The sequence below is a fragment of the Geotrypetes seraphini genome, chromosome 6, assembly GCF_902459505.1.
Source record: "Geotrypetes seraphini chromosome 6, aGeoSer1.1, whole genome shotgun sequence".
Taxonomy (NCBI): Eukaryota; Metazoa; Chordata; class Amphibia; order Gymnophiona; family Dermophiidae; genus Geotrypetes; species Geotrypetes seraphini.
In genome coordinates, this window is record NC_047089.1 from 87,534,095 (window position 1) to 87,561,893 (window position 27,799).

The following is a 27,799-nucleotide window of genomic DNA, read 5'->3' on the forward strand; positions in this document are numbered from 1 at the left end:
GAGTAATCCAACATTTGATTTGATGAGCATGACAGTGAACAAGAAAGTGAATCATTTTTACAGCTGCAGATAAAAACCTGAAAGCATTGGATTGGATGCTTTAGTTCAGCAGTGACTGAAAAGGAAGCTCTTATACATGTTTCCCACATGGCCCATGATGGGCCGAGTAATTAAAAAAAGATTGAAAACCACCTAGTGGTGGTAGTCTTGTTAGCCCCAGATTGACTCTGTTGGCCTTAGATCTGATCCATCTACAGAGGGATACGTGTCTCTGGTTCAAAGTACATGCCCTAGAAGAACTGGAACTCTTTAGTCTTACGGCATGGCTCTTGAGTGCACAGAGTTAATATGCAGGGGATATTCAGAGGTAGTTATTGCTACTCTCCTTAGAGCCAAGAAGCCAACCACAGTCTCAGTTTATGCTAAGGGCTAGGAGATGTTTCAGCACTGGTGGTGATGTTTCAGCACTGGTGTGTTAAAGACAAGGTGGAACCGCTGTGAGCTCCAATCTCAGTGATGCTAATGTTTTTCCAAGCAGGATTAGAAGAGGGGCTAGCTGTCGGTTCTTTCAAAGTGTAAGTGGCAGGTATCTCATATTTCAGAGCCCAAGTGAATGTCTCCCTGTCCTCTCATCCAGATATAGCCAAGTTCTTGAAGGGGGCTCTCAGGTTGCATCCACCTGTTTGTCAGCCCGTTCCATCATGGAACCTCAACATTGTCCTACAGGGTCTGACCAAGGCCCCTTATGAGCCTTTACAGCAGATTTCTTTGATGGATCCCTCGGTGAAGACAGCCTTCTTAGTAGCTATCACATCAGCAAGAGGAGTCTCAGAGTTGCAGGCTTTCCTACAGAGATCTTTTTCTCAAGACTTCAGATGTAGGAGTTTCCCCTGTGCATGGTGCCTTCCTTTTTGCCAAAGGTAGTTTCAGCTTTCCACGTCATTCAAGAAGTAATGATTGCCGGCATTCCACTCCATAAGGTCTGAGGGAAAAAAAGGCAATGTTCTATGGTTGTTGGATATGCAGAGAGTAATACTTCAGTATCTTGAGGTCACTAATGAGTTTTGACTTCGAGACGTTGGGACAAACAAGTGGGGTTGCTACAGAGTCATGCTTAAAAAACGGACTCATGGGAGAGGCAAATTTGCTGAGGGAGGGTTCTTGAGTGGGCAGACTTGTTGGGCCGCCGGCCCTTTTCTGCCGTCATATTCTATGTTTCTTCTCTGATCATTTATTCATGCTCACCAGTCAAGCTAAACTAGGCAAGCCGGCGTTTAAGGCTACTATCTCTAGATGGATTTACATGGCCATTGAGTCAGCTTACATTGCCTGAAGGAAACAGCCACCGATATCTTTGAGAGCACATTTGACGAGAAGCATTGCTTCTTCAAATACAGAGACCTGGGTGATCCCACCTGAGGAGATCTGTAGGGTGGCTACCTGGTTCACTGTTCATGATTTTACAAAGTTCTACAGAGTGGACGTAGCAGCGAGAGTGGATGCGGCGGTTGGGTCCTCAGTGTTGAAGGCAGGTTCATCAGTCCTACCATGGGCTCCAGGTACCTCTTTGGTACTTCCACTTGTCCAGAATGACACACCTTTTGCACTAGAAAGAAAGATTAGGTTCTTACTTCAATAATCTTCTTTCTTGTAAATAGGTGTGTCATTCTGGACCCCTGCCCTGTACTCAAACAACTCAACTGCTTCCTGAGTACTGTCTCAAAACAGAAATGACAGTTTCTAGTCTGATATGTTCAGGCCAGTCAGATTTAAGGGATACAAGCACTTATGTAATTGTAAAAAAAAAAAAAGAGAGAGAGAGAGAGAAACAAACAATCATATCACGCATTGGGGAATGTATGAGCTCCAGTAATGCTTGTAGTTGTTTTACACTGCTGTTTTTATTGTTTCAGATTGTTCATAAATTGTGTTTAGTATACTTCTTGCAGAGCAGAACAGACCTGTTTTATCGGGGAGTGTTCCCATACCCCTTCTTATATTCTGTTATAAGGGCTATTGCCTGCTTTGGTACAAACTGAAGGGGTCAGCACATTCTACTGAGGAAGGAGGAGTTGAAAACTATGATTGATACCTTCTGCAAAGCATGCGGGTTTTGATTCACTACCTGCTTGTCCAGAATGACATACCCATTTACAAGAAATAAGATGATTGAGTTAAGAATCTAATCTTTCTTTAGGGCCCAGTGTAGTATTTGCAGTGCTACCTTTATGTAAATAAGGTGTTTACTGTTTGAGTCTTGTGAGTTAGTGCTGTTATGATAGGATAAGAATCTCAGTATCTTTTTTTTTTTTTTTCCTCCAAGGTTTTGTATGATTTCAATTCCTCCACTACCAGATACTGTGAATTGTTCCCATTGGTGTGTATGCGGTTTAGCATTGGTTAGAACTTGAAAAATTGAATTTAAAATATATAAAGTGTCATGCCTTGTTCCTCACAGCAGCTGTAGACTGTTTATGTAGAAATCCATTTTTAGGTACATGCTGTTAACCTTGGGCCTCTCCAAACTATCAGTGTGCTGGACCATGGAAAAAAGATAGGTGGAGAAGGGAGAAGTTGAGAGCAAAATAGAAGCTAGGGAAATGTGAAGGTGGTAGGCATCCTGGGAGAGAGATGAACTGGAGTTGGAATGGTGGGGAGGTGAGGCGAAAATAGGAAGGGGTGTCGCACATTATTTTGGATAATAGGAACACATTTTGCTCTGTTCAGGAAATCAGGGACTCAAGAAAAGCAGTGCATAAGGGTGGGAGAGAACGATTGAAGTGGGAGGCAGAGACAGAGAAGAAGAATCAGAAAAAGGAGGGTAATGCATTTGAGAAACCTCTTTTCTGTGGTACAACCAAAGCAATTTACAACTTTACATATTACAGTATCTCTCTGTCCCAAGTGGACTCACAATCTTAAGTTTTTGTACCTGGGGTAATGCAGGATTAAGTGAGCTGCAGTGGGAGCTAAATGTTATTAGGCAGCTACACCATTCCAAAGAATGTGGACTTAGTGATTGAGTTAGGAGAATAGTGGTGTGGTGGGGAGAGGATGGAATAGAGCAGGGAACTACAAATGAAAGGAACGGAGTCAGAATTTGAAGGAGGTAGGTATGGGGGATGGTAGGGGGTAGGTATGGGGGATGGTAGGGGGTAGGTATGGGGGATGTTAGATGGGTTGGAATTATGAATAAGGTCATAAGATGGGAGTAAGAGAAAGTTGCTGAAGGGGTGGGAGAGGTTGAGATTTGGTGTGAAAGACCTGGACAACTGGTGATAAGATGAGAAGCAGTGGAAAGATATGGGGTGCTGTAGTATGAGAAAGGAAAAGAATGGGTCTCTGAAAGGAGTGAGAGAGGGTGGAAATGGGACTAAAAAGATGGCTAAAGAAGTCAGTAGGAGGGTGAAGAATGGCTTGTGGAAGCACGGGGAAGAAGGAGAGAAGGGGGATGGAACATGGGATGATAAAGGTAAAAGAGTGAGTATAGAGGATGGAAATTGAGCACTAGGGAGTGGGTAAAAGATAAAGGAGAATATAGGAGATGGAATAGAGAGACATACATGGGGAAGGAACAATAGGAGTGTTGGAAATGGGAAGTGAAAAGGGAGAGACTATGAAGTAGATGTGTTTTCCAAGTCAGTCCTGAAGTACCTCCTTGCCAGGTTTTTAGGATATCCACAATGAATATGCATGAGATTAATTTGCATGCACTGCCTCCATTATATGCAGATCTCTTTCATACATATTCATTGTGGACATCCCAAAAATGTGGCTGGCAAAGGGGGTACTCCAGGATCAATTTGGGAATTAAAAATTAAGGGTACAATTAGATATGAGTGTATATGGAGGTAGAGAAAAATGAAAAGAAAAAGATCAGTGACAGAAATGTTGAGAAGGGAAAGAAGATGAGAATAAATGGAAAGGCAAACCTGGAAGAAAAGCTTAGGAGAAGATAGACACAAGGAAAGTGGAAGAGAAAAACTAGGACCAACACACTTAGAAAAAAAATGCCCAAATAAAGGTAGAGAACAAAGTTTGTTTTCAGTTTTTAAGGATTGGAATGGGTCAGTTTTGGGAAATGTGCATCTCTTATCGTTTTTGTATTTTGCGTGATACAAGAAGAAATGCATTTCTGTTTCCCTTTATCCAGTATTGCATGGTTCATAGAGTCTAACTTTTTAAGGTTTCTATTTCAGTTTTTGTTTGCATATTTGTTTCTAATTTGTTGTGCCTTATTTTATATTAAGTGAGAGTCTCTCCGGGTCTAGTGTGTTTGACCAAGGTGAAGAATTTGGTTAGCAAGTAGGTCCTGTCATGGGCTCTGTAGCAATCTCATTTGTTTTGTTTCTCCTATAGGAAAAGTATAGGAGTGCTGTTTGCAGTGCTGCCTTTTCATAGGTAGGGGTTGTTGCACTTTGAGTCCCAGGACTTAGTTCTGTTTTGGTAAGGTATAAGTGGTAGGTATTCCAATTGTCTTTTTTGCATTGTTGTATGTTCCTTTATATAAAGCATCTAGCTGTGGAACATTTGTTAATTCCAAGATAATACCCTAATTATAAAAATTATATATTTTTGTATGTCAAGTATTAAAGGGAAATGTCCTAGCTTCATTTTGGATGTGGAAAGTATGTTATAGAACTGAAAATTGTGGGGCTTATATGGATAATTTATTTCATTCAATGCATTACATTAGTGATTTTTATTCCGCCATTACCTTGCGGTTCAAGGTGGATTACAGAAGAGGATTTCTGGACATGTCCAGAGGTGTTACAGAGTAGAGCGGGTTGCTTCAGAGGATTGAAATGTTTCATACGGTGTTAATTAGTCTTCATGGATTTCTTGAATACAAACAAGACAAAGTCGATATGGAATGATAAAACCATCAAAATGAGATAAAAGATAAATCATAAGTATTTCAAACAATCATCTCAAGCAAAATAAACCATGAATTGCATAGCAACTTCAGAGAGCTGTTTATGGTCTGAATGTGTATGTATCTTTGAACGGGGGTATCCGTGTAAGAAGAGACATTTAAGTACCTCACGGGACGTGTCGAAGTGGAAGATGATATTTTCTTTCTCAAGGGACCCTCGGCCACAAGAAGGCACCCGCTCAAACTCAGGGGCGGAAAATTTCATGGCGACACCAGAAAGTATTTCTTCACAGAGAGAGTGGTTGATCATTGGAACAAGCTTCCAGTGCAGGTGATCTAGGCAGACAGCGTGCCAGACTTTAAGAATAAATGGGATACCCATGTGGGATGCCTACAAGGGTCAAGATAAGGAAATTGGGTCATTAGGGCATAGACAGGGGGTGGGTAAGCAGAGTGGGCAGACTTGATGGGCTGTAGCCCTTTTCTGCCGTCATCTTCTATGTTTCTATGAGGTTGTGGGTAAGGGTGTTTGGGTGGAAAGGCATTATAGAATGTCCCACACTTGAATCACAATCATTCCTCCAACTATGTACTCTTCCTTTTTCCCCACTACTTGCCCCATTCCTTCTTGCTCACTGTCATCCATGCTCAATCTGTTGTCAGTTGCTAACCAAATAGAAGAATTGGTAAATGAGGAAGTTTTCAAGGCAGGTATTCAGTGGGGCCTGGAGATCCATTTGGCATTTTTTTCCATGCTGCCTTTGATCAGTGGGAAGAATACTATTCCTAGTAAATGAAACCCAATAAACTAATCATATAAAACAATCTACAATACCAAATATCCAGTTTAAATTCATGTATCTGTCGTAGCAATGCAGATTAGCATCTTTCATCTAATGCTCCTTGGAAAAAAATAATGGTGCTTGTGCTTAGTTTATAAATCATAATGGTTAAAATTGTATAAAACCTTTTTCACAAGTAAAAATTGCTCTGTACACTGAAAGTGAATCTTAAACACTGCACATGGATATACTATACATGAAAAAAATAGGCACTTTTTTAAGATTAGACCAACTTTTACACAGCTACATGTAGGTGTTCTTGGGGATGTAATTTGGGTAGAATTATGATGTATGCATCTTTTGATTTTTTTTTTTTTTGTAAAATAGGCATCTGCACACACACACAATACTTTCATACATTTACACCTTCTCTGGAGCAGATATAAATTTGTATGATATTGGCAATCATTAAAGAAGCAAAAAATAAATGTCTGTCATTTTACAAAGATACCATGTTATGAAAATAACTCCATATGTATTTACTATAAAAATTACTATTTTAAATCCAAATGATATATCAGAAAGCTCTGCAAAGTATACCCTAGCATGTATGTTAAAAAAATTTTGCAGATACATACTTTCCAGTAATCCAAGCAACTGTGATGATCCCAATGTTCTTTTCCAACAGCAGCATTCTTAAATTGTGCTTGAGTAAAATGGTGTGGTAACCATGGGCTAGATGCACTAAAGTCTATGATTGTCACTAAACCAGTTTGACTGGTTTAGTGACTGATCGTATTTGCTGACCCGATGCACAAAATAACTCACCTCATGTTTTTCCATGTTATCGCTCATTCTCCGATCCAACCATGCAAATAGATCATTAATATTAAAATCCCATAGGAGGGGCTTAAGGTATCCAGGCCAATCAGGGCCTTTGGCTCCTCCCTGGTCAATCCCAGGATGCACTGAGAAGGAAAAGGCCCACCATTTTGAAGAGGCTAATATAAAATACAATCTTTTTCATATAGCATTAAAATACAACATTTTTAATTATGTAAGCAGGATATAAGTGGTAAATAAATAAATAAAATATTAATAATAATGAATGTATGTATGTATGCATTTTCTATGTTACATTTGAAGACATGCATGATTGTTAATCTCCCTATTTTGATTATTAATACATTTCTTCTTACCCCTTCCATCTTAAGAAAATGCATTTTATGTTCAAACTTTATGTGTCAAGTGTGGCTACATTTTCTTTTTTCTATAGTTTAGAGACAAGTCCCATAACTGACAGTGATTCAGCTAAACGTACAGTCTTCCAAAGGTCATACTCAGTTGTTGCATCAGAATATGATAAACAGCACTCCATTTTGCCAGCAAGAGTCAAGGCCATCCCCAGGCGAAGAGTCAACAGTGGAGATGCAGGTAGAGAAAAAAATACTCATTTTCTAAGGATTTGAGTATCGAGATGATTTATTTTCTTGTCTTTTTAGAAAGGTTGAGTGTAGAAAGTTTGTCATTTGCAGTTTTTATTCTGTTACATCTACTCCAGAGTCTGTACAGTAGGTGTTCAGTCTGTACCCACAAACCGGGTCTTTCAGAAAGCCATATACATTGTTTTCTGCTCCTACTTAGCAAAGGAACACGGAACCCCTACAGATTTTCTTTCTGCAAGCAAACCATGCAGAAGTGTATCTGATCTGATCTGCTCTGCTCTGCTTATTTCTTCTTCTTCTTCTTTTTTTAACGTAAGTTTGTTCTTTTTGGTGGTTTTGATGCATTTAGATCCCCTTATTCAGGAGTTCTCTGCTTGGAAAAGGAAGCAGTTCCCGTAGAGCCGGACTGCTGCTTCACAGGGCAAGCTTCAGGTGGAGCCAGCCTGCTGTGTGCCACCTAAGAACTCAGGGTCCATTCCCCTTGGAGCAAACTTGCCTTCTGACCTTGTTAGAGGCTTAAGTGCAGGCTGTATGTGCCCTGAGTAAGAGCCCTTATGGTGTTGGGGTACAAACTGCATTTATCACCTCAGGGAGCATGTTGAGGTTCTGTGGAGGTTTTGATCGGGGTCCGTCCGACTGGAAGCCCGAAGATCCTGAAGATTGATCTGTTTGGAGAAAATTTCAGTCAGAAATTCCTATCCCTCCATTTCAGCTGCAGATTGAGAACTGACAAGGCAGGCACTTCTGAGACTGAGTACAGCCCAATTATTTCCTATGGGAAATGGGGGGGGGGGGTTAAAATGTTGCTTTAAGCAGTTTCTGGGGGTAGAGTTCATGTCTCCCACATCAAAAACCCTTTTTTCGGCTTTTTTTCCCCCAAATAGTCTCCACGGGCTGCTTTTGGTGCAATTTTACTGACGGTGGCCATCTTGGATTTTATCAATCTTTTTTTCAACTTCTTTTTTCTGCTTCATAACTCCTTGATTTTGCAAAAAAAAAATCATTAGGGATGGACTCCTCGGCCTTTAATCAGATGAATTCAGGTGTGCAGTGCATCGGGCTAGTGGCGGAGGAGCATCCATGTACCACATGCTACTGCACACGCAAAGAAGGGGTGGGAGCTTTGAGCTTCACTTCCTCTGGGTCCTCTAGGGCTAGGGATCCAATGTAGGTCCAAGAAATGGGCAGAAAATCCTGCCCAATACCTGTTTATGGTGACAGCGCAAAATGCAAGCATGCTGAGTCCGGGGGCCCTTTGCAGGCTCCAGGGGTCCGTAGGGAGACAGCCTCAGCCCCATTTTGTGGCTTTTCTCCGGAGTTTGTCCAGTTCATGTGGACAGCATATCTCACGGATCTGGCTCACAAGGCATTTGGCAGGTACGTCACAAGCTTCCAGGCCAGTGCCTTTTTTTTGTCAGAGGCCACTGCCCAAGTCCCCAGTGCTCCGGTTCCTACAGACCCAGACTGCCTTATTTGGCAAACTGATACTATACCGCTTTTGTCACCAGACACTTCTTTCATCCTGGATGACACCGATTCCTTTTGTGGAACAGTTAAGCAGGATGCCTCAGGGAGCCCTGATCTGGGTGATGACCCCTCCATACGTTGGCTGTTTAAGTTGGCTTCAGTCCACCATTTCATTACAGACACCGTGAAAGAACTGAAGTTGGAAGGGCAGCCCTTCATGTCTTAATGTGCAGTAATGAGCATCTCTAATGCTCTGACATTCTTTTTCCTGCGCTTCCAGATCTCACTGCTCTTGTCACAGAACCGTGGGAGAAACCAGAGTTCTTTCAAACTCACTAAAGCTATGTCTAGGCTTTATCCTATAGCGCCAGAGTTTCAGCAGCTGTTTGAGCAACTGAAGGTGGATTCGGCAGTGGCTCAGGTTAATAAGCGTGCAGCCCTCCCTAGCGAAGGAGGAGTCATGCTTAAAGATTCCCAATATCAAAGGGTAGATGTGGTCTTAAAGAAGCTTTTTGAAGTGGCTTCTTTGGGCATTAAGGCTGCAGCAGCTATCTTGTTTGCAGCATTCTTGTCACAAGAGATTGCACCGGGAACCATCGGCGGAGGAAGATGCCTGCCCCCATCTTGTTCTGGAGGACGTGAGCTATATAGCAGATGCCTTGTATGACCTCATAAGAGTTCTAGGCAAGGTCTTGGCTTATGCAGTGTCAGCTCACAGGATCTGCCACTTTGGATCTGCCACTAAGCTGGAGATTCAGCCTCTAAGGTGACTCTAAGCAGTCTCCCCTTCAAGAGACAAATGCTTTTTGGCAAGGGGCTGGATGACCTTATGGCTAGCTTGGCGGACCACTGTCCTAAGTCTGTCCAGATGGCAAGCCTTGCCTTTCACCTTGGGGGGAGTCAAAGTAATTTTCATCCCTTGCATATGTTTCACTAGAATTTCATGGGCTTAACCAGACAGAGATTTTCCTAAGGGTACAAATAATGCTATAGCAAGCCGAGATGCTAGCAGGCTTTGTGTTCTCGCACCAGCCCCTCTTCTAAGAAGTCCCAATGATGCCAGGACTTCAGCTGCACCTCCTCACATTGGAGACCAGGTGCCAAGAGTTTTGCCAGGAATGGGAACAGATCTCCTCAGGCTAGTGGGTACTTGGACATAATATGGGAGGGACGCAAAATAGACTTCTTTGGTCTCCCCTCAGATTTGTTTCTGGATTTTCCAACTGGAAGGCTGGAAAAGGCGTCAAAGGTCTGAGCAACACTACAGCGGCTCTTAGATAGTCAAGCCATAGAGCCAGTTCCTGAAAGCGAATTGGATTCTAGAAGATACTCCTTATACTTTATCATGCCAAAGAAAGGCTCAGAGGACTGGAGAGTCATTCTGAATCTCAAGGCAATCAGTGCTTTTCTGAAGATTCCGTGCTTTTGAATGGAAATGATGCAGTCGGTCATTGCAGCAGTGACTCCGAGGGAATTTCTAGCATATCTGGATCTGACAGAAGCTTTTCTTCATACTCCATACACCAGAAGTATCTGAGATTTCATGTTCTCCCGCAACATTTCCAGTACTCCCATTTGGACTGGCAAAAGTCCTCCCCCCCCCCCCCCCCGGTATCTTTCCCAAGCGATGGTGGTATTGGGGGTACATCTCCGCAGAATGGGGGTCCAAGTTTATCCCTCTCTGGATGACTGGCTGATCAGGGCTCTGTCCCAGCTGGAGCGCAGGCAGGCAGTGGAAACAGTGGTGTCCCTTCTGCAGCGCCTAGGCTGGATTGCCAGTTTCAGGAAGGGCCAACTAGTGCCACCTCAGAATTTAGAATATCTGGGAATTCAGTTTGACATGGCACAAGGTTGTGGTTTTCTTCCTAAGTGAAGCAAACAAAAGCTCCAGAAACAGATCATGGATTTCTTTACCTCCCGAACACCACTGCTTTGCATTACCTTTAGATATTGGGGTCCCTGGACTAGGATGCACATACATCCTCTACAAGAGTCCCTCCTGTCTTTGTGGTCCCCTCAGTGTCATCCCCTTCAGATTCCACTCCCCTGGATAGAGCCAACCCAGAGCAGCCTGTGCTGGTGGATTCAGGGAGAATCCCTATTGAAGTGCAAGCCCCTTCGAATCATGGAGTGGATTACTCTCATGACCGACCCCAGTCTTTCAGGCTAGGGAGCTCATTGCAGAGACCATTCCATCCAGGACCAGTGGACTCCCCATTAAAAGGGTTGGTTGATCAACCATCTAGAGCTTCGAGCCATACGGCTAATGTTGAGATCTTTCCAAATGCACCCTGGAAGGAAAAGTGATAAGCATGTTTTCCAACACCAGCACAGCAGTGGTATATGTGAATCAGCAGGGAACCCAGAAGTCAGGAGGCTTGGATACTATTCTGGTGGGCAGAAATGTACCTTCAAGCTCTCTCCATGGCCAGAATAGAAAATGTACAAGCAGACTTTCTCAGTTGCTAAGCTCTTGACTTGAGAGAGTGGTCTGTCTCGCAGAGTGTGTTTTATCTCATAGTACATTGTTGAGGCAGACCAAAAATAGGCCTGGTGGCTTCAACCAACAACTTGAAAGTCAAACAATGCTTCAGTCCAAGAGCAGAGCCAGGAAATTTAGATCTAGACATGTTGGTTCAGCCCTGGCCAACTCAGGAACTCAATTACTTCTTCCCACCTTTGCGGGTCAAGTCATCCGCAGGATCTTGACTCATATGGGCCTAGTGATCCTAGTGACCCCAAACTGGCCTTGCTGTCCATGGTATGCGGATCTCATCCATCTTCAGCGGGACAAGAAGCTCAAGCTCCCTCTTCATCACGACCTTCTCAGTCAGGGACTGGTTCCTATGGAAAACACCCAGCACTTTGTTCTTATGGCATGGCTCTTAAGTGCAAGGCCTTGATTCAAAGGGGCTACTCCGATGTGGTCATTGCCACTCTTTTAAGGTCCACGAAGCCCTCTACTATGGCAGCTTACACCAAAGCTTGGAAGGTGTGTTTGATGTGCTAGAGACAGGTGGAGCCAGTGTGTGCTCCCATTGTGGTGGTCATAGCCTTCCTCCAGGCCATTCTAGAGAAAGGCATGGCAGTAACTTCCCTCAAGGTACAGGCAGCAAGGCAGAACAGAATAATATTATGTTTGCGGCGAAATTCCCCTTGCCCTCTTCTGTGTATGCTTTGTTCCAGTGATGTTTGTTTGCTTTTGGATTCAATTGTAGGGGGCTCTGTGTTCCTCTGCTAAGTAGGAGGAGCAGAAAACTATGTGTGGCTTTTTGCAAGATCCGGTTCGCAAGTACAAATTGAACACCTACTGTACAATTAAACACCTACTGTACAATTAAGTGTATTTATTGTCAGTGCTTTCATATCATCCCGCTGCTTTATACCTTGCATCTAGCATCATGCTCCTGCTGAGGAAATGACTAAACAGACAGCAAGAGCACAGGGAGCTTGTGGAAAATAAGCAAACTGTGTGTATGTGTAATATATAATTTTTTAACTTCTGATTTTAACTCCCTACTTCTAATATTAGAAGGATGTGGATAACTTGTATTCAAAACAGCTTCTACAGTTCTTTATCAATCCATATATCAAAGAACTTTTTGTAGATGCACAATGAAAGGAGAAAAATGGATAAACTAGACCTTCACTGAATCTTGTGCTACAGAAGATTGAAAATTGTGCCGATACCACCAGGATAGATATATATATATACTCATATTTAATGTAACTTCATTAAAAAGAAAATAAACGTGACCTTGTTGGAAGAGTGGTATGGATACCCAGTATTATATGCATGTAATATCTAATGATAGATTTTAAACAGAGTTTTAAAAGAAAAGAAGATTGAAGAATCCAATGTGGCACTAGCTACTTGAGACACTTTTTGTCTCCTGTTTTGCTCATTTCCTCTTTAAGTATGGTTAAAATAAAGTTGACCGCCCTATATTTGTAAGTCTATCATTTACAGCAGGGGTGCCTATCCTGGTCTCCGTGATAGACTCGCGTTGCCTTCGCGTTCTACCTGCTTCCCGACGCTGTAAACGGGACACAAAAGCGCCGGGCCAACCAGCCTTCCCTGATGTCAATTCTGACATTGGAGAGGAAGTTCCAGGCCAGCCAATCACTGCCTGGCTGGGCCATAACTTCCTCTCCGATGTCAGAATTGACATCGGTGAGGAAGGCTGGTTGGCACGGTGCTTCTGCGCCCTGTTTACGGCGTCGGGAAGCAGGGAGAGCTCAGAACTCAACGTTGGTGGCTTGGGGGCCTGTTCCCAAATGGTGGTGGCTTGGGAGAGGGCAGGGAGAAAGAAAGACAAAAAAAGAAAGGGGGCAGGGAGACAGAAAGAAAGAAAGAAAGCGCATGGAGAGAGAAAGACAAATTAGGGGTTAGGGAGACAAAAACAGACAAAGAAAGAAGGGGAGCAAGGAGAGAGGAAGAAAAAGTTGGAGGATGGAATGAGGACTGGAGGAGAGGAAGCATACAGGAGGCTGAAAGAAGGGAAGTAATATTGGATGCAGTCAGAAGAAGAAAGTGCAACCAGAGACTCATAAAATCACCAGACAACAAAGGTAGAAAAAATGATTTTATTTTAAATTTAGTGATCAAAATGTGTCTATTTTGATAATTTATATCTGCTGTCTATATTTTGCATTATGGCCCCCTTTTACTAAACCGCAATAGCGGTTTTTAGCGCAGGGAGCCTATGAGCATCGAGAGCAGCGTGGGGCATTCAGCGCAGCTCCCTGTGCTAAAAACCGCTATTTCGGTTTAGTAAAAAGGGAGGGGGTATATTTGTCTATTTTTGTATAGTTGTTACTGAGGTGACATTGCATAAAGTCATCTGCCTTGACCTCTTTGAAAATACCCCGGAATATAAATGATGATTAACATTTTCTCTGCGTACAGTGTGCTTTGTGTTTTTTAAAATTTTATTGTTGTTAGATCATTTTGACTTGGTCATTTTAAAAGTAGCTCGCAAGCCCCAAAAGTGTGGGTACCCCTGATTACATTATTTTGCATTAGTGTTTTCTATCCCGCCAATACCTTTCAGTTCTAGGCAGTTTACAAAAAGAAATGGCCTGGACATTCCCAGGGAGAGTTGATAGATAGAGTGAGCTTACACGAATTGAAGACTAACATGAGCGATGGGTTTTGGGGGAGGGTTTATAAGGTTTTTGATTAGCTCATTTGACAAATTTTTTGAAAAGTATAGTTTTCAGTTCTATCCTGAATGTTTTGTAGTTGGTTAGTAGCTTGGAGAGGTGGCAGACTATTTTTGCTGCTCTGGTGGCTAGTGGTTCGTCATATAGTTTTTTGCTTTGTATGCCTTTTGCTGGGGAATAGGTGAAGAGAGCCTGTGTTCTCCTTGGTCCTTATTTCTGATCAGGTGTTTGTTTAGGTAGCTGGGACCAGTTCCATTTAGGGCTCTGAAGAGGGTGCAAAAGAATTTATATTGTACTAGTCTTTTAGCCCGTTACATTAACGGGTGCTAGAATATATGTCTGTCTGTCTTTCTGTCTCTCTCTCTCTGTGTCTTTCTCTCTCCCTGGCCCCCTTTCTTTGTCTGTCTTTCTGTCTCTTTCCCTGCCCCCTGTGCAGCAGCAACAGCAGCATTTCCCCCCCACCCACCCTCCCCCTCCCCCTAAAATAACTTCTTAACCACTCTGATCTGAAGAAGCCAGGAGGTCTATAAAATTTTCATAACAGACATGCTCTAGTTCAAAATGCCTGCTGCACACTATGCAACCTTTTTTCTCATGTTATAGTAAGGTGCCCACTGGCTGTTTAGATCTTGCACGCACTCTGGTACTAAGAAGCTGGGCACAGGTCCAGTTGGGTGAAAACTACCATGAGCCTGGCAAGAAAGCTTTGTGAAGCTCATATACGGTTCGCTTGTCATCGAGCTAAACCTGACTGGGATTAAGAAAACTAAGCACAGTGACACTTTACCTTCGCCTGGGCAGCCACAAATGTGATTTTGCTAAAAGTTTTCTACCGCAAGAAATGCGTGTTGAAAAAAACAAAAAAATCCACCCCACACAACCTTCAGTCTTAAGACAACCGCTTCTGATTCGTTTAAAGTATCTGCCATAGCTGCCTACCCCTCCTTTCTATGGAATTTTTTTTACCATTAGTCGGTGCTCTTGTAGTTGTTCGGTCAGGGCCCTGCGTGCGTTGAGAGGAGGGAGGGGAAGGAGGTTGGGGTTGCGGCTTGTGGAGGCGATCGGCGGCTGGCTGCGGTCCCGGCGGGAGTCCTGGCTCGTGAGAGGAGCCGCTAATGGTAACGCTCGGCTGTTGCGCAGGCGCTACTGCCTTTTTTTTTAGTTCCTGCCTTTTTTTTGAGTTCCTCCTCGGCGCCGTAATGATCTCTCTTGGACCGAAGGCTTGCGGCTCTATGAGACGAATCGCCTCCTCTCCGCGTCCCCTTTCCTCCTTCCTTCCTTCAGACGGCAAGAGCCGCCACGGCCGACAGGCTCCGCGCCGCCGCGCGCATGCGCACTCCTACCTGCGGGTCCCTACAGCTCACGGAAAACGGGCGCACACAGGTGGGAATGCATGCGCGCTTAGGGCTTTATTATATTAGATGTGTGCTTGTATTGGGAACCAGTGTGAGTCTTGGTAAGCGGTGGTAATATGATCGTATTTTTTCAATGAATACATCAATCTGAGAGCTGTGTTTTGCACCGTTTGTAATTGTTTTAAAGTATAGGCGGAGCATGACAGGAATAGGCTGTTACAGTAGTCCAGGAGGCCCAGGATTAGCGCTTGGACCATGAGTCTGAATTGTTCTTTGTTGAAGTATTTTCTGATTTTTCTTAGGTTGTACATGGTTGCGAATGTCTTCTGGACCGTTTTGCTGATTTGAAGTTGCATGGTGCAGTCCTTGTCTATTATTATTCCCAGCAGTTTTAGGTTGGGTTGTAGGTGGTATAGGATGGAGTTTAATTCTAGGTTTGTTATGGAGGGTGTTTTGTTTTTTCCTACAAGTAGGAATTTGGTTTTGTCTTGGTTCAACTTTAGTTTGTGGGGTCTCATCCATTGTGATATTGTTTCTAGTGTTGTATGTATTTTGATTTTTGTGTCATTGGTGGATTGGTCAAAAGGCAAGATGATGGTGATTTCTGCGTAGCTGTATGAGGTTATGCCTAATTTGTCTAGGCATATGCCGAGTGTGGCTATCTACAATATACAGGTATAGTGAAGGAGTTGGCGCAGAGCAGGGAACTCTACTTCACCTTGAGGTGGTGATACCCCATTGCCCCAGGTAGCCATGACCCTTCTGATCCTGAGGTTGGGACAATTGTCACAGGAAAAAAAGAGCAGCATAGTGGAAATCTATTGGAATTCCAGGATACATAGTCAGAGCAGTTCAAGTACATAAGTATTGCCATACATACCACAGGGGTGTCAAACTCAGAGGAGGGGTTGGGACCAAGGCAGTGGGAAAGTACTGCGGAGGTCGACGGCAGCCTGTGAGGTTTGCTACTGCCAACCAGTGATCTTCTGCAGGCTGCTTTGAAGAGGAGACCGGGAAGCCAGGATAGAGGGAGGGGAGGAAGGGTGGGCCAAATCTCAAAGGTGAGACTGGGAAGAAGAAGGGGGGAAACAGTGTAGCACAATTGTCAAAACATTACGCTAGTACGTGTTGTATCTAAATATTGATTTTTGCAATATTTATTATTGTTTGATTTTTGCTTTATGGCTTTAGCTGCCTATATATACAGTACTCCCCCGATATTCGCAGGGGTTCTGTTACAGGAAGCCCTGCAAATGTTGAAAAACCGCGAATATGGTTTTTAGCAGGGGAGACAGGAGAGGCAGGAGAGGGCAGCCGGAGTGCCAGCAAGTGAAAGAAATCACTCGCGGTATGCTCCGACTGCTTCTTCTGTACTAAAGCCGGGCCTCACCAATCAGGAGCTGCTTTGACACGTAGCTCCTGATTGGTGAGGCCCAACTTTAGTACAGGAAGAGGCGGTTGGAGCATACCACGAATATTTCCTTCACTTGCCGGCGCTCCGTCTGCCCTCTTTCAGCCTCTCCGGCTGGTCATTCGCAGTCAGAAAATACCGCAAATGACCGGGACTGCGAATTGCTGACCGCAAATTTGCGGGTGAGCTCTGTACTTTAAAAATCATTTTTGCTGTGTGAGGTTATTGCAAAGAACTGCTGTTGCATTTAATCTCTTTGGGGTGGGGGGAGGGGAAGAAATAATGGGTCTAAAACAGAAGAGAGGGAGAGAGATAGTGGACAATGGGATGGAGGGAGTGAAGGAATAGAAAGGGAGAGAAGTTGGACACAAGGGATGGTGAATGAAAGGGTAGTTGAGAAAATGAGAGATGGTGGATCTGGGGATGGTGGGATCCATCGTTGCAGCTGCGGGGATGGAGACGAAAAAGGAAAGATGCCATACCTCTTGGGAAGGGAAACAGAAGGGGAGGACAGAGATGGAAGATGGATGGTTAGCATGGAGAAAGAAGAAAATGATAAATGGGCAGGAGACCCTGGCAAGCGAGTTATCAGAAGACAACCAGAGCCTGGGACCAACATGATTTGAATAATGACCAGACAACAAAAGGTAGAAAAAATAATTTTATTTTCTGTTCTGTGATTACAATATGTCAGATTACATCACAGAGCCAGCATGGGGTTGGAGAGGTTGAAACCCTATACTTCTACTAAGTGTAAGGGGTTCTTTTATTAAGGTGCACATTTAGCGTGCGCTAAATCAGTTTGCGTACCTTAATAAAAGGACCCCCAAGTATCTTAATAAAACATTTGGCTCATGGCTTAGCCTATGTTTTAGATTTCGGCCTCTTATGTGATTGAGTTTGACATCCCTGCCATACTAGGACTGATCAAAGGTCTATCAAGCCCTGCATCCTGTTACAAGCAGTTGCCAATCCAGGGTACAAGTGCTTGGCATAATCCCCCCCAAAAAACAGATTTTATGCTGCTTATCCCAGGAATAAGCAGTGGGTTTTCCCAAGTTCAACTTAATAATGGTTTATGGACTTTTCTTTTAGGAGCTTATCCAAATGTTTTTAAAACACCTGCTAACTGCTTTTACCACGCTCTCTGGCAGTGAATTCTAGAATTTAATTTCACGTTGCATGCAGAAATATTTTCTTTGATTTGTTTTACGTTTACTGCTTAGTAGATTCATTGCATGTCCCCTAGTCCTCATAGCCAACTACCATATTTTTCACTCCATAAGATACATCCCAGATTTAGAGAAGGAAAACAAGAAAAAAAACATTCTGAACCAAATTGTATACTAATATATACACGACACCTTTAAATTCCATCCCAGCCGCCCCAATCAATCATCATTTTTACTTACCCCCAGCACCTTTAGATTCTGTCCCAGCCCCCCAATCAATCATCATTTTTACATACCCCCAGCACCTTTAAATTCCATCCCAGCCCCCCCAATCAATCATCACTTTTATATACCCCCAGCACATTTAAATTCAATCCCAGCACCCCAGCACCTTTAAATTCCGTCCCAGCACCCCCAATCAATCATCATTTTTACATACCCCCAGCACATTTAAATTCAATCCCAGCACCTTTAAATTCCGTCCCAGCACCCCCCAATCAATCATCATTTTTACATACCCCCCAGCACCGTTAAATTCAACCCCAGCCCCCCAGCACTGTTAAATTCTGTCCCAGCTTCCCCCCTTCCCCCAGCGGTACCTTTAAATGTTGGAGGTAGGTGGACGGCTGCCTGCTGCTTGTCGGGGCCTGCAGCACACAAGCGTGCTAATGTCTAGGCCCGGACACTTCCCTAATTGGGCCGGTCACTGGTGCTTCGCAGAGCTGCTGTCTGCTGATTACCGGCATGTCGGGGCCAGCGGCGCACAAGTGCACTGCTGCTTGTGCAGACGCCACTTCTGAATGGGCTGCCTCAGTAGAACTGAGCAGCCATTCAGAAGTGGCGCCTGCACACGCAGCAGCGTGCTTGTGCGCCGCTGGCCCAGACGTGTCAGTAATCAACAGACTGATGACTGTTCAAATCTGAGATAGAGAATGACACGGTGGCTGTTACCCACAGCTAGTCGTGGGTAGCCGCGGGTAATCCACCGTAACGGTGAGGGGTGGGGGGGTAGTGCTCACTGCATCAGAAGCGAAGCTTCCACCCACACACGCACGCTACTGCTTGCAGGCTCCGACGGCTTTGTGAAAGTTATTCAAAATGCACCGGGAAGGTAAAGAAGAGGGAGGGAAATAGATAGATAGATTCGGGTAGGTAGTAAGGAGGGAGGGCCTGCGTGAGGGGTGCCAAAGGGCGGTGAGGTGGCGAGAGGGAAGGGTGGTGGAGGGAAGGAACAGACACTGAAGGGGGGTGGAGAGGAACAGACGCTGAAAGGACCATGGGGAAGACAGAGTGGGGCGAAGACGCTGCAAGGACATGGGGAAGACAGAGTGGGGAGAAGACGCTGCAAGGACATGGGGAAGACAGAATGGGGAGAAGATGCTGTAAGGACAAGGGGAACAGAGAGTGGGGAGAAGACGCTGAAGGGAAATGGGGAACAGAGAGTGGGGAGAAGACGCTGAAGGGAAATTGGGATGACAGAGTGGGGAGAAAATGCTGAAGGGAAATTGGGATGACAGAGTGGGGAGAAAATGCTGAAGGGAAATTGGGATGACAAAGTGGGGAGAAAACACTGAAGGAGATGGGGAAAAGAGAGTAGGGAAAATACGCTTGAAGGAAGAAGACAGAGATGCCACACTATGGGGGAGCAGAGGGAAGAAGATGGGTGTCAGACCAATTGAGGGGGGTGAAGGGAGAGACACAGTAACAGAGCAAATGAAAGACGCAGAGAGAAGACAGTGGATGGAGGAATTGAATGAGAAGAGAAGGGAAGCAGAAACCAGACAACAAAGGTAGAAAAAAAAATTATATTTATTTATTTATTTTGCTTTAGGATAAAGTATATTAGTTGTGTTTATAAAAATTTATAAACAAAGCCCTGCCAGCTGAACATCTCTTTCTCTAGTTCAGCAGCCAGAACCTTGATTTATAAGGAAGGAATAAGCTAAATATTGCAGTACTGAGGCTTGTATGGATGCTGCAGGAACAGTGGTTGCGGGGATGGGGTGGGGACAGTGGTTTCAGGGATGGGGCGGGGACAGGGACGGTGGTCGCAGGGATGGGGCGGTGACGGGGATAAATTTTTTCCCTGTGTCATTCTCTAATCTGAGAGAAACAGGGAGCAAGTTAAACAAAGACAGAGCAAGGCAGAAAAAAGTCATAGGGTATGACACTTTTCTGGTGTGTGTAGACTTTTTTCTGCAGATGCATCAAGAAATGATTAGGTGTGGTGGGAAATTTTTCTTGTAATATCCTTCAAAATATTTGATTGAATTTTCTGTAAATACTGTAGATATTTTTTCAGCCCTAAAGATCTGAGGAGACTGCATAATAAGTTTTCTGATATGAAAATTAATTATCTTTAACTGATGGTCTTCATTTGTGTTATGTGGTTTGTTGATATTGGACCAAGCCTTCAGCACCTTCATTTGCTTTTTTTTCATCTGAATAATTTTGATTTGTTCAGCATTCTACCTTTTCTGTTTTCTCCCATCCTGTGGTGGACTTGATAGAGGGTAAATAAAGATGTTTTTTTCTCTTTTTCTTGCTGCATCTTTACTCATTTCTTAAGGTAATGGATGAATGGGGTTGGATGGATGCTAAGCTGATAATTTAAATTGTATTAGTTCTGTTCTCTTTAATTATTGTACCTCTCCTTTAGCAATTTGATAAGATGCATCATCAAATTAAAATACATGAAATTGTGAAATAAAAAGAAAGCAAAAGAAGAGGCAAAAACCTTGGAACTATACTATCATAAGGGAAAGTTAAAGTTGAGAAAGCTATAAGGTTATAATTTGAAGACTACTGTATGCAATACAGCTGCTTTTGTTTTCAGTTTTCAAAATGAAAGTGTACATACTGTTTTTCTTGGCAGCTAAAAGTGTTGTATCTGTGTGAATTAAAACAACATTTTGAATTGTAACTTTTATCTGGGTTAGGAGAAAAGCAGTGGAAAGTAAGAACAGCTGTAAAATGTCATAGAACTCTAAATTACTGTAGTGTTAATCTGCATTAAAACACATTGATGAGGAGTTTAATATAAAACAAATCAGGCCCACTGTATGGCAAAATAATAAAGTGTATCATATGGAAAGTATCTCATTATTATGTAAAGGTATTTAACCTTTTCACTGTGCATTTTAGGCCAAATGGTATCTAGCCCTACAGAGGTGTAGTTAACTTCCCACGGGAGTATTAGGTCCCTAAGGAACTGATACTTCTGGGAAGATTATTAAAGGAGCCTACCTAAATTAAAAACAAACTTCCCCATCCCAAGAGAAAATCAAAAATCCCTGATGGGCCAGTCGTCCCTTCCCTCACCTTGTCAAAGGAGAAAGGCTGGTATGGGGTAGAAAGGGATTTTAAATATTTTGTTGGGACTTTGCACTATGAAATTTGTTTATAATTTTGGACAGCATATTTAAGAGAAAATATGGAATCAGTCCCAACATTATGCATTTTTGCAGCCAGGAATGTGCAATGTCCTTAGTTACAAGAAAAGAACTAGAATACTCCCAAGCCCCAAGGCGAAAAACTGTGATCAGGGGTAGAGACCGCCCACGAGGAGAAAAAAGGAACTAAAGTGTTCCACTATAAATAACCTAAGAAAATATAACTTAGAACTGTGTAGAGAGCCCTCAGTCACACAGCCACCTCCTAATGGAGGTAACGGCTGTCACTGGCATACACCAAAAGGTGTCAACTGTGAAACATCCTTGGGCACTCAGTGAATTTAGTGCAAAATAACACAAACAGTGCTTAAAGTGCTTACTTAGTCTTCACTCGTAGTGAGTAGTCTCTACCCCTGATCCAGGGGGGCTAGCAAAAAGAACAAGTGTCCAAATTCAACCAGCAAAATTTAAAGAAGGTACTTAGCTTCTTCAAAAAGGCGATCAGCGTATCACCACGCGTCCTACGGGACTCCGTTTCGGGGGAGTACTCCCCCTTCCTCAGGAACAGCTGACGCTGGGCAGAAACCGGTCAATCTTACGGCTGCTGCTTGAAAGCAATAGAAGAAAATGGCGCTTGACCAGAACAGACGCCTCCGGTTTAAACCAGCAGACAAAGAGGCGTAACCCAGGTAAACGATCACGTGATGTTACCCAGGTGAAACACCGGTGCAGATTAGTATCGCACTACCAGACAGGTCCTTGAATTCAATAGAACAAAGCAAAAAAGAAAAAATTAAAATGATAAATTGATAAATCAAAACAAGCTCAAAATGTATGATGCCACTCTATATAATCGTTGTGTCCTGCAGGGGTAAGTGTTTGGAGCTCATAAATCCAAAATTGTTCCCTTCTTTGTAACCACGCTAATTTGTCCCCTTGGTAGTCCGGGAAGATCTGCTCGATGATAGTCCATTTTAGATCTTGGAATGTGTGGTTAAGTTGTAAGCAATGAGGCACCATCGGGGAAGTTATAGATTGAGTGTTAATCCGGCTGCGATGCTCTATGAGGCGCGTTCTAATGGTCCTTTGCGTACGCCCTACATAGCCCATCCGACATGGACATATAATGATATATATGACCCACTTAGATGTACATGATGTGTTCGATTTATGGACATATTGTTTGTGTGTCACAGGATGTTCCCAGTCCATGCCTTCAATTGTAAGGGCACATATGTTGCAGGTGTTGCCGCATTTGGTATGGTGACCTCCCTGATGGCTTTGCACATGCATTGAGGAATATTTTGATCGGACCACCCGGTCTGCGATATTTTTAGGGCGTGCATATGCGATGCACGGAAAATCCCGAAACTCTGGGTGTAACTGTAGAACGTGCCAGTGAGTCCTGATGCTCCGGGCTACCTCAGAAGCTTGGTCAGAGAAAGTTAGTACACAGATAGTTTTAGTATCATCACCTGCAGGGGTTTGAGAAAGCAACAGGGCTCTGTTGGCATACAAGGCCCTTTGATAAGCCTGAGAAAGAACTCTGTGTGGGTACCCCCGCTCTCTGAAGCGGGCGTACAATACTCGGGCCTGCCTGCGAAACTCGTCCAAATCAGTGCATAGTCTGCGAATGCGCAGAAATTGGCTAATAGGTAAAGATGTCTTCAATCTAGTGGGATGACAACTCGTAAAGTTTGGACGAGTTTCGCAGGCAGGCCCGAGTATTGTACGCCCGCTTCAGAGAGCGGGGGTACCCACACAGAGTTCTTTCTCAGGCTTATCAAAGGGCCTTGTATGCCAACAGAGCCCTGTTGCTTTCTCAAACCCCTGCAGGTGATGATACTAAAACTATCTGTGTACTAACTTTCTCTGACCAAGCTTCTGAGGTAGCCCGGAGCATCAGGACTCACTGGCACGTTCTACAGTTACACCCAGAGTTTCGGGATTTTCCGTGCATCGCATATGCACGCCCTAAAAATATCGCAGACCGGGTGGTCCGATCAAAATATTCCTCAATGCATGTGCAAAGCCATCAGGGAGGTCACCATACCAAATGCGGCAACACCTGCGACATATGTGCCCTTACAATTGAAGGCATGGACTGGGAACATCCTGTGACACACAAACAATATGTCCATAAATCGAACACATCATGTACATCTAAGTGGGTCATATATATCATTATATGTCCATGTCGGATGGGCTATGTAGGGCGTACGCAAAGGACCATTAGAACGCGCCTCATAGAGCATCGCAGCCGGATTAACACTCAATCTATAACTTCCCCTATGGTGCCTCATTGCTTACAACTTAACCACACATTCCAAGATCTAAAATGGACTATCATCGAGCAGATCTTCCCGGACTACCAAGGGGACAAATTAGCGTGGTTACAAAGAAGGGAACAATTTTGGATTTATGAGCTCCAAACACTTACCCCTGCAGGACACAACGATTATATAGAGTGGCATCATACATTTTGAGCTTGTTTTGATTTATCAATTTATCATTTTAATTTTTTCTTTTTTGCTTTGTTCTATTGAATTCAAGGACTGGTCTGGTAGTGCGATACTAATCTGCACCGGTGTTTCACCTGGGTAACATCACGTGATCGTTTACCTGGGTTACGCCTCTTTGTCTGCTGGTTTAAACCGGAGGCGTCTGTTCTGGTCAAGCGCCATTTTCTTCTATTGCTTTCAAGCAGCAGCCGTAAGATTGACCGGCTTCTACCCAGCGTCAGCTGTTCCTGAGGAAGGGGGAGTACTCCCCCGAAACGGAGTCCCGTAGGACGCGTGGTGATACGCTGATCGCCTTTTTGAAGAAGCTAAGTACCTTCTTTAAATTTTGCTGGTTGAATTTGGACACTTGTTCTTTTTGCTAGCCCCCCTGGATCAGGGGTAGAGACTACTCACTACGAGTGAAGACTAAGTAAGCACTTTAAGCACTGTTTGTGTTATTTTGCACTAAATTCACTGAGTGCCCAAGGATGTTTCACAGTTGACACCTTTTGGTGTATGCCAGTGACAGCCGTTACCTCCATTAGGAGGTGGCTGTGTGACTGAGGGCTCTCTACACAGTTCTAAGTTATATTTTCTTAGGTTATTTATAGTGGAACACTTTAGTTCCTTTTTTCTCCTCGTGGGCGGTCTCTACCCCTGATCACAGTTTTTCGCCTTGGGGCTTGGGAGTATTCTAGTTCTTTGATTGTTGTAGCTCCCATCTTTTTCGGGTTTTTTCAGTCTTAGTTACAAGAAGGCAGGAAAATTAGCTGCAAATTCTTCAAACCTGCTATATTCAGGTACCACAGGTTAGTAAAGACTTTCAAATTTTGTAAAGATTTTCCCTGCTAAAGTTCTGTTAGTACTAATAGATGCACTTCATAATTAGAAACATGCCAGTTACACAGTAAAATAGATCAGAAGTAGAGGGGTATAATGATTTACACAGATAAGAAAAATAAATATAATTTCTTTTTCTCTCTCTCTCCCATGCTGCTTGCTTGTTTGTCATCCCAGAAGTAGGATCCTCTCTCCTAAGACATCCATCACCTGAACTTTCTCGGCTGATCTCTGCTCATAGCTCTCTTTCTAAAGGAGAAAGAAACTTTCAGTGGCCAGTTCTGGCATTTGTTATCCAGCACCATGATCTTGAAGGTCTTGAAATAGCAATGAAACAAGCTTTACGTAAATCTGCTTGTCGAGTCTTCGCTATGGAGGTACAATACTAAAACAGCAAATAATGTGAAAAAAACTTGCAGCATCCTATTATATAGATAGTATGATAATAAATTTGCATGATTCATGTAGTCCAAAAGACCAGTATATTAGGAATCAACATAAATTAAAATATAATAGATTGATATGTCTTAAAGATCTCATTTCTATAGTTAATTGAACATTCTAGTGCAAAAGCATGCATATGAGTCTTGAACCAATAAGTTATTCACCTCTAATTGCAAGTTGTTCAGAACTCATTGTGCTATATTGTAGCTCCTCAGTTTCTTCTCCTACACATGAGTTGGAAGGTGTCTTTCTGATCTGCTGTGCTTCTAATTTATTATTTTTGTGTTTTATCTGGATCATGAGGTTTTCAGAGCTTCAGAGGTCCCCATTATTACTGAGGCAACTCTGCCTGGAAGAAGACAGACTCTTTGGTCAAAAGTCTGTAGCTGGGAGGGCAACCCTTTTACAGGGCATCTACCTGGCCAGCGCTCACTACACTTGGTGGGTCAGGGGCCGGTTTCAAGTTTTATTAAAATTTTGATGTATTGCAATATCATTAATTCAAAGCGATTTACAATTAAAACAGGGTCTTAATTATTAACTAAAACCAACACAGACGGACATGATGTACCAATACATAAGGGAAGTAGGGAGAACTGCAATAAGTATAGTAAAGGATACATACAAGGAAAATACAAATGGAGGGTAAGAAACTTTAAAAGTATTGATAAAATTATAATAGAAAATTAAGAACTTTTATTTATTTATTTTTTTTTATAACAACTTCTCAGAGCCTAAAACAGAGGACAAGTGAGTTTAAACAACAAATGGGATCAATAGAGATTCTGATAATTAGGTTGCAAAAGCATCCTTGTACAACCAGTATTTTAACAGTCCTTTAAATTTACTTAGTGATTTTTCTTCCTTAATAATTGATGGTAATTCCATATTCTGGGCGCTGTAACTGCAAAGATCGTATCTTGTATTTATTATACTAAGTGGTGGAATTACTAGAAGGTTTTTGTCCTCTGATCTCAAACTTCTAGTAGGAATATATGGAATAATGTACCTCTCTAAAAATGATGGAGCTTTAGTTGTTAATATATTGAATGTTAATATTGCTATTTTGTAGGAGTTTCTGATAGTGAGGCTTGAACCCAGGCTGTAAAGCCCTGTGTCAATCCTCAGGACTCTTATCAGGTGCTGGCAGTGTTCCCCCCCCCCCCCCACCCCAACGACACGTGTGAAGCTGTGGGGCGTCTGGGATCTCAGATTCTTTCAGGGTCTGACTGACAGCCCAAAGGCACAAACATCTGGATTATTTCTACATTTGTGTCTGAGGCAGGAGTCATCTTCATATCCCATCTGCTGTTTCAACTGAAGCAGGACAGAATAGAAATCTAACAGGACTGAAGTAAGAGTCGAGTAACAGGAAACCAAAGAAAAATACTGCAGAAATTATGCACTTGATGACAAGTTTTTATTACAGTTAATTAACATTGTTGAAATGTGGTACACCTATGTGGTGAAGGAACAGGGACCCGACACGGTCCGTGTTTTGATTAATACATCTTCCTCAGGGGTCCGATGAGTTCCTAAACAGGTCACAACAACATACAAATAAGCCAGAACTTGCAGTGAAGCATAGGTGCTAGAAGAACTATGTGTCAACGTAAGTTCTGGTTTATTTGTATATTGTGGCCCGTTTAGGAACTCATCGGACCCCTGAGGAAGATGTGTTAATGGAAAGTTTGCATTGGTGGCTCCAGCTGAAGTCGTTGTCCAAAGGCTACCTCTCTGCATCTCTTCTTGGGTGATTCTGATGACAGATGCCAGTCTTTACAGCTGGGAGATCATTATGAGAATCATCCAGTTCAGAGCCAGTGGTTGCCCCCTCAGAGGAAATGGTCCATCAACAGATTGGCGTTGAAAGCCATTCATCTAGCGCTGCAGTCATTGGAGAACTCCATGGAAGGCAAAGTGGTCAGGGTTTTCTCGGGCAATGCTACACCTGTTGCATACATTAACAGGCAGGGCAACACCAAGGTGCCCCATTGAGACCAGAGGCCCAGTTGTTTCGCTGTGCAGAAGTCCACCTACAGGCTATTAGCAGCACATGTAACGGGAGTGGACAATGTGCAGGCCGAGTGTCTCAGCCAGCAAACCTTGAATCCGGGGGAGTGGTCATTGTCCTGAAAGGCCTTCGACAGCATTGTAAAATGCTGGGGGCATCCAACATGCGATCTGATGACATTGTCAACAAAAAATCTCTTGGTTCTTCAGCTGAAGATTTGAGCACAGAAGCGCCAGCATGGGCACTTTAGTACAGACCTGCCAGAGAAAGGGCTTTTGTAAGTTCCCACAAAAATATACGGGAATGAGAGAGAAAAAAAATCTATTTACTCCAAATACCCCTCTCTAGGTACTTTAAATTTGTATATACTGCTGCTTCAGAATCGTGAGAAATGCTCTTTTTTAGCAAACCTTTCAAAACCATTTAATTTATATACTGCTGCTTCAGAATCGTGAGAAATGCTCTTTTTTAGCAAACCTTTCAAAACCATTTAATTTAAAGGGGAAGGAGCCTCAGATCCCTGTGTGTTATAAACTTCAGAAACACACTAAATAGGGAAATAACCTCACTGGCTCCATGTCCCCCTCCTGTCCAAATAAAGCAATGACTCCTTATTTATGTTCATAAAACTTTGAAAAATTGAAAAAACTTAGCTTTAGACAATGTCCGTTGTTAAATGCAGTGCAGGAGCTAAATATCACTGCCGTCTCTGCCTCTCTGTCAGTCCCTTCGCTGATGTTAGCTAGCTGCCGTTTTGCCTTCTGGCTGCGTCAGGGTGTAAATAATAAAGAGATATTAGCAGGAAATATACCCATGTATACTTCAGTACATCACAAATTCTATAATTTAACTACCATGGGCACTGTTTTGGAGTTAGCTGCTCCAATCAAATAGTAACAGCTGTAATGTGGCTTGACATTTTGACTTGAGATTG

At 43.2% G+C, this 27,799-nt stretch overlaps 1 protein-coding gene across 9 annotated transcripts in view; it reads left to right on the forward strand.

The window, feature by feature from the left end:
• The window catches only part of MYCBP2 (MYC binding protein 2), a 977,923-nt gene that overhangs the window by 789,965 nt on the left and 160,159 nt on the right, over positions 1-27,799 (forward strand). For all 9 annotated transcript variants that reach the window (XM_033949399.1, XM_033949405.1, XM_033949401.1 and 6 more), the window contains 2 exons: positions 6,935-7,092; positions 24,585-24,784. In XM_033949399.1, the coding sequence (XP_033805290.1) occupies positions 6,935-7,092; positions 24,585-24,784 (358 nt within the window). The remainder of the gene's footprint in view (positions 1-6,934; positions 7,093-24,584; positions 24,785-27,799) is intronic.